General features: G+C 42.6%; 1 protein-coding gene across 1 annotated transcript in view; it reads left to right on the top strand.

The window, feature by feature from the left end:
* Window positions 1–7,487, top strand: part of LOC106521998 (KAT8 regulatory NSL complex subunit 1) — a gene marked incomplete at its 5' end in the record, with an annotated part of 38,278 nt that overhangs the window by 24,335 nt on the left and 6,456 nt on the right. Inside the window, 6 exon segments of the mRNA XM_014014816.1 lie at window positions 5,570–5,711; window positions 5,914–6,000; window positions 6,204–6,307; window positions 6,464–6,590; window positions 6,740–6,899; window positions 6,974–7,126. Of these exon segments, the coding sequence (XP_013870270.1) occupies window positions 5,570–5,711; window positions 5,914–6,000; window positions 6,204–6,307; window positions 6,464–6,590; window positions 6,740–6,899; window positions 6,974–7,126 (773 nt within the window).

Raw genomic sequence — 7,487 nt, 5'->3', positions numbered from 1 at the left:
ATCGTATCGTGACCCGTCTGTCATGATATGTATCGTATCGCCAAATTCTTGCCAATACACAGCCCTAGCATTATGTAGCACAAATAACATTCAGGGTGGACGAAAGTGCTCTGATTATAACAGAATGTATTTTTTACGAAGCTTCGAGGCAGATAATTTGCCTCGAGGATTTTTTGTAATCGAATTCCTCGAATTATTTGAGGAATCGTTTCAGCCCTACATTGATCACACTGCCTCTCAGTACGGTCCTGAATAAGTTTAGTACAAACATCCACAACACCTTGTTGTTGCTAAAACACCTGGTAGAATTAAACTGTGCAGTTATTTATGATAAACTACAAACACCTTAATCTCACTCAGAGATTTCYGTGATTTTAGGGGGAAAATTACGAAAAACTGATGCGTTTGTGTTATAATCTGTGGCATATAAATACTCGTCTTATAGCGTTAATACTGTTTTTGATTATAAGAACTAAAGCTCCCACAGTTCATGCACAAGTTGCACATCTGTAAGAAATAGACAACATTCCAAACACATTAACATTTAAACAATAGAAGACACTAAAGACCCGGGCAGGTCGGAGGTGCGTTGTGTTGACTGCGGTCAGGCAAACTCTGAGCCGTGGCTTTGAGAACGATGATGGAGTGATCTCGTGTGGTTTTGTTGTGCGTGTGAACACACAGTGTTACAGTGGAAATGCTTGTGAGGTGCTTTCAAAATGTAATAAATATAAACAAGGCTGGAGGATTTGGCTAAAAACACGATATAATGCCTTATTTCAGTCGATACGATATAAAGACAATATATATGAAGGATAAGAGCAACTATATTTACTGTACTTACAAACCTGATGTTGTTTCAAATATCTAATTAAAATTGACTAGTCAGAACAAAGTCACATCTCAGTTTTACTTTGATTTGATTCAGATAGTAATTTATTGTAGGTATCTTAAATTAGAGAACATTATTGGTAAATCGGACATTTATAGTAGTCACTGTATTTACAAATATTACTGTAGGTATTTATATAAATGGGTATTTTGCCTAAATACACTCAGTGTTCTATCAATGGAACCATATCAGACGGTGGAACAGGTTTGATGTGTTCTGCTGCGAGTCGGCACATTTTCCAGCAGACTGAAAGCTGAGATCTTATCAGACCTTTGATACCTGAACCACACCTACACCGACTTACAGATGAATTACAGATGTTGCTGCAAACATCAGTTTACATCAGAAGCCTCAGTAGCTTCATTATAACTTACAAAACATTTAGACACATTTTTATAATCCTGCTTTTTCTATTCTCTTCAGCCTTGAACTTTTAAAAACTTCAAACCAGTGTGAAGAAAAGGTGGCGTCATTTTAACATGATTAAATTTTAATGGTTTGAACGTCTGTTTCTCTTTGTGCCAAATTACCGCTTCGAAGCAGTGTAAGTTATTTCTACCTTCTGGTTGTGTTGAAGCAGCCTGAGCCTTTGAGGGAGTGAAATAAAGCTTCGGCTGATTTGCGACACGGAGCTGAAAGAAAAGTTTATTTAAAAGTAGATGGGAGAGTCAAGTTCGATTGTTGTTATCTGAACACACAACTGAGACCAGAAACTAAACATCAGCTGCTCMTTTTTGTTTTTCCCTCATTTACAGGAAGTTTTATTTATTTTAGCTGATGTTTTTTTTTTTACTTTCGTAAGAATGTTGTTTATATTCTAAGGGGAAAAGAGGGTGAAACAGAAACACAAACTATAGTTTTAAACAATAAANACCAGAAACTAAACATCAGCTGCTCATTTTTGTTTTTCCCTCATTTACAGGAAGTTTTATTTATTTTAGCTGTTTTTTTTTCCTTTTTTTTTTTTACTTTTGTAAGAATGTTGTTTATATTCTAAGGGGAAAAGAGGGTGAAACAGAAACACAAACTATAGTTTTAAACAATAAAGTGTTATTTATAAAACTCTTTCTGAGCACCGCTGGCCAAAGTCTTGTACCAAACAGGAAAACAATAATTTAAAACATTTTAAAATAAAAATCACTGTATTTTCCAAAGGACTGATTTTTAACGGGTTTCTTGTTTTGATGCTGTTTTGAGTCATCTGGCTCCATTTATCTGTTTTGTTTTTAGCTTTTCTTCTAAATGTTCAGATTTAAGTGTCAGTTTGGTGTTTCTCTTTTTGTTGGAGGCTGATTAATCAGGTGGATTGATCCTGTTGATTTGTGATTCTTTATTTAAAACGCTACAGTTTGGTGTTTAATTGGTTAATCAGTAGTAAATAAATATATCATAACATGAGTCAAAATGATCTTACCTGCAGGAAGTTAAGCAAAAAGTGTCGTCTCAGTTTGGTCACAATTAAGCTTTTTCTTTTTGTTGTCTTCGATCTGCCATTTGATTTTATAAATCTATATACTCTCTTAAATTTGACTCAAAGTCYAAAGAATGAAGGGTTTGAGACAGGTTGTGAGTTTTTAAAATGTTCAGAGATGTTTTGAAAACTTTCTCTGAAATAGTGAGAAACAAGTTCAATGCTGAAATAATTTTTAAATAATGTTTTGATGTTTTCCTCAGAGTGRCGGAGACTTTGAGTAAACGTGTAGAAATCATGTTTTCATGATGAAACGGATCTGCAGGATGAAGGAGGATTTCTTGACCTGATCGTCAGATGTTTCCTCAGCCAGCTCTTATTCCAGGAGCTGGATCAGATGTGAGCCAGGGTTTACAGGATGTCCATCGTGTTGGTCCTGCATCCAGAGTAGACAGAAGTGTTACGATGGCCTGAAGAGAGGCTGCTGGTGTTTGGGGTCAGGGAAGTACAACCCGGTTAGTGAGGTTTTCTCAGAGCTGAGATCCAATTCCATGTCTTATTAAACTAAAATTAAAGCTTTCAGGTGTCTCTGTGCTTAAAAGCTTTTTTTTAAACTGCCTGACTGATTTCCTATATTATCGTCATCAGAACTGATGAGGAATCTGTCAGTAAAATAATTAAATTACTCAGTGTTAAAGAGACACTTCAGATCATTTGAAGTGTGGTTCTAAAGAATTAATGTCTGATCCAAGTGGATTACTGCTGTTTTTGATTTAATCTAAAAACTGTTTTTTAAACCTTTACCCTGCTGCCAGTTCCACATGATCTCCAGGCAGTGCTGCAGACTGAACAGGAAGTGCTACAGTTAGCTCCTGCTGATCTAACTGGGATAGTCAATTCTGGTCCTTGAGGTCCGCAGCCCTGCACGTTTTACTTGTTTCTCTTCTCTGACACACCTGATTTGAATGAATGGATGATTTTCAGGCTTCTGCAGAACTTTGAAGAGGTAATTCGCTGACTGAATCAGGTGTGTTAGAGAAGGGAAAAAAGTAAAACGTGCAGGGCTGCGGACCTCGAGGACCAGAATTGATTATCCCTGGTTTAAATGGTGTTTTCGTGAACTGCTCTGAGGTTTTGAGATGGAAGTTCTTGGCAGCGGACTCTCTGGGTTTTGCTACAGTCCTGCCTCTTTGTGGGTGGGATCATCGGAAACCTTCAAAACTTTATTTTCTGTCTGAGGCAAACGAAACAAGCAAATAAGATAAATTAACTGAACACTCACCATCCTCTTCCTCAGTTTCCAAAAAGGAAAAAAAAAGCAAAGTGTTTCTTTATGTGTTCCTGTTTGAATAGATTTTCAAAAAACAAAACGATGCAGTTGTGAGGTTTTAAAAATGGTGGGTTTGATTGACGTGTCTGTCTGACCAATCAGTGACCTCAAACCTTCAGCTTGACTCCGCCCAGTGGATACTAAAGAACTGAAGTAAATTATGTTAATAATTATTAAAACAGTGTTGTTGAATATAATCTGAGACGTTTATTTATTAACACTCGATTGAAATCCTTCATTACAGCGACTCTTTGTTTCAGGAGCTGACGTATAAAAGTTCCAACCAGAGCAGCCAGATGATAATCTTAAACGCTCTGCTGTAAACAGAGGTGATGTGTGTTCTAATTTGTTTAGCCAGTCTTTGAACTCAACATGCTGAGATTAACATTACTTTGTGTTTTAGAGATTAAATCCAGTGTGTCAGAATAACTGTCATAACTGTGGTCACGTCTGTATCGTAACCTGTAATCTGTTGGATTACACCTGGTTTATGCTGTTGTTATGGATTTGGGGTGTCAGCACCGAGGATTGGACCTCTTCGTGACATCGGTTCAGTTCTAGCGGGGTCCTCCAGACTGAGGTGTGGGTCTGATCTGGTCCAGCAGTCCTGGGTGTGCGTTAGGAGTGTCGCAGCGTTCGTCGCCTGTGTGTTTATCTCAGCAGAACAGGATCGGGTCTGTRAACGAGCRAAAAAGGAAGTGGTGCTCGCAGGAAACGCTGCAGCGAGGACGCGCAGCTGCAGCGAGCGCTCCTCCTCACACAGAGCGGCTGATTTGTCCTGAAATCATGAAACCTCTCAGCTTCTCAGAGAGACAGAGCTCAGCTTGGATTTCTGCTGTGCCGTTTCCTCACCCAGCCCCTTCCCCTCCCCTCCGGCGCTCCTCGGCCTGCAGTTGATTGTAGAGCCCGTCTGTTCCCCTTCAGACTGCCAGACCAGAGCACAGACCCGTTTGTCCCTGTTTTATTGCCCCCTCCTCCAGCCTGGTGCTGTGAAATTAGCTGTGTGGGGGTGTGGGTGTGTGGGTGGGTGTAAAGAAAGCAGGAGTGGAATCTTTGTCCACAATCTGAGTCATTATTTTTATTGTTCAGGCTCAGTTTGGTGATACGGCGCCCCCGCTGGTGGATGGTGTTTGGTGCAGGAGCAGACATTTTCCTTTCATGTCTGCCTTTGAAATGCCCATCCTGTGTGTGTGTGTGTGTGTGTGTGTGTGTACTTGTTTCTACTASAGAGTGAGGACCATTTGGCCCATAGTTACTGTCAAAGTGAGGTCTTTGATGTAAAGTGAGGACCTCTTCAATGTACTGTGCTTTACTAGTGAGGTTTAGAGGTTTGGTGTGAATTAAGTTCTGGTTCAGGTTAGAGTTAACTATAGACCAGTAATGGTTAATTTTAGGGAAAATGTCTGGGTTAGACATAAATATAGTTACAAAAATGAATGGAAGTCAATACAATGTCCTCAGTTTGATGCAAATACAAGGATGTGTGTGTGTGGTAAAGTGGAGAACCCAGTTCTGATTGCAGACGGTCCTGGATCTGATGAACACCTGACTTTTCTGGGTTTGGGTTAAAGTTTTGAGACGTCAGCTGCAGTCCAAYGGGAGAAATGTTTTATTAATAACGCAACACAGAAAATATACAGATTTATTAATGAAAAGTTAGAAGTTGACTGAGTAAAAACAAATACATTTAAAAACAGATTTTGTGTTTTTGTTTGTGTTGTGAAATTAGACACAAGGAGTTGAAAGAATTCACAAATAAATGACTTCAAGATGAGCTTTAAATATCACCAGATACATAAAAAAAATATATTTGGCACGTATGTCTCTGCATCTGATTTATTATGTGGTGATAAAAATAAATATAAACAGTTAGGACTAAAAGTATATAAAGTTCTGTTTAGTTTATTTTCTTGTTTTTGTTTATTTTTCTCCTCAGATGGAAACGAGCCGAGAGTCGCTACACGGTGGAGCGAGCTGCCATMATCAGCCACTGGAACTGGCTCCAGGCCCACATCTCGGACCTGGAGTACCGCATCCGGCAGCAGACTGACATCTACAGACAGATCCGGGCCGGAAAGGTTGGTCCGGTTTAGTTCTGATATTATTAAACTCCTGATTGGCAGCAGCTGACGTAGWTTCTGCTCCGCTTCAAATTTAAATAGCTGTTTAGACCCGCCCCCTTGTGATTGACACCTCTGTTGACCAACTGTGTTGATGTGTTTAAAGTCTAAAGAAGACCTCGTGGTTTTGAGGCATTAATCTGGTCTTTTCGCTCTTCAGGGCTCAGTGGAGCTGGGAGGCGTGGCTCCCAGTAGCTCCGCCCCCACATGTGGGACAGAAGTGAAGACAGAGGCTGTCAGTACTCAGGTGAGCTCAGCTGTTTTGGGTAAAGACTGAGAGCTGCGGTCCTGTCTGTAAATCTTTGATGAGGAACAGAATCGGTTCTGAAGCTCTGGGAGAACCCGGTTCTCTCTGACTGATCTGAATAATTCAGRCCCGCGGGTTGAGGGCAGTTCTGTTCATTTTCCTTAAATACCTCTGCCTCTGTCTCACCTCGTCTGCCCCCGCAGGACGCAGAGCGGCTGGAAACCACAAGCTCCGCCCACATCACCAGCACAGAACCGGGTCCGTGGAAAGGTCAGAACGGGCAGCCGGTCAACGGCGTCCTCAGCAGGTAACGGTTTACTTCCTGTCTGGCTCCCAGAAGGCCGCGGGGGTTCTCCTGTGGGTCCGATGACGAGCTGATGGTTCTGTTCAGCTCTGAACGCTAGAACTTTACCTTGTTTCTGCCACAGGAAAACTTTTATTATTCAAATGCTTTTGTTGTCAGGATGGCGGACAGCGCTGACCCGAAGCTCCCCGACTCCACGTGTGTGGCGGCGCGCACACGGCCGCTGCTGAGCTGCCGGCGGCGGCGAGTCGTTCAGCCCAGCACGGTGACCAACCTGAACGGGAAGGTGAGACTCCATCTTTGTTTCTGGATGTGTTGGACGGACCTGTTTGTCCTCACGGCGTCTCTTTGACCCGAGCGTTGTGGCCTGACCCGGTCTGTAAAGGGACCTTGTGATGGGTTCAGTTCTGATCAGAACCCGTCTCCCCTCTGCAGGCCTCCAGGATGGTTCCGTGTCCCTGCAGGGTGAACCCTGGCTGTGTGATGTGCGGTGGCTGGCCCACCCCCAGAGAGGAGCCCCTGTACGAGCTGCCCACCCTGGACCGCCTGTCGAGGCTGGACCTTGGCGTCCACCCCATCCTGTCCTTCCCTGACGGTCAGTTCTCACCACTTCCTGTTTGACATGCTCAGAAAGGCGGGTCTGATGGTTCTGACTTCCTGCCCCCTCAGACGTGTCGGTGGGTCTGCGGCTGCAGCAGGTCATGAAGAGTCAGTCGCCCAAGTCTCTGGAGAGGAGCAAACCACTGAAGAAGCTCTCGCTCAAACACAAGCTGTCCTCGTCCAAAGAGAAGCACAAGTTCACCAACTCACTCATGGCAGTCCGTAAGTCCAGAACCACAAGAACCACAGGTCCTCAGAGGACCCTGAAGTCCCTCCAACACCCAGACCAAAACCATTCAGATAAATCTGTTGATTATAAACATGGTGATGATCTGTGTGGTTCTGATGATCTGACTGTGTGGTTCTGATGGTCTGTGTGGTTCTGATGGCCTGTGTGGTTCTGATGATCTGTCTGTGTGGTTCTGATGGTCTGTGTGGTTCTGATGATCTGACTGTGTGGTTCTGATGCTCTGTGTGGTTCTGATGATCTGACTGTGTGGTTCTGATGATCTGTCTGTGTGGTTCTGATGATCTGTCTGTGTGGTTCTGATGATCTGTCTGTGTGGTTCTGATGATCTGTCTG

This window comes from Austrofundulus limnaeus, unplaced genomic scaffold (assembly GCF_001266775.1).
Source record: "Austrofundulus limnaeus strain Quisiro unplaced genomic scaffold, Austrofundulus_limnaeus-1.0 Scaffold119, whole genome shotgun sequence".
In the NCBI taxonomy this organism is placed as follows: Eukaryota; Metazoa; Chordata; class Actinopteri; order Cyprinodontiformes; family Rivulidae; genus Austrofundulus; species Austrofundulus limnaeus.
The sequence above is the reverse complement of the archived record's forward strand: the minus strand, read 5'-3'. Positions and strand labels throughout refer to the sequence as shown.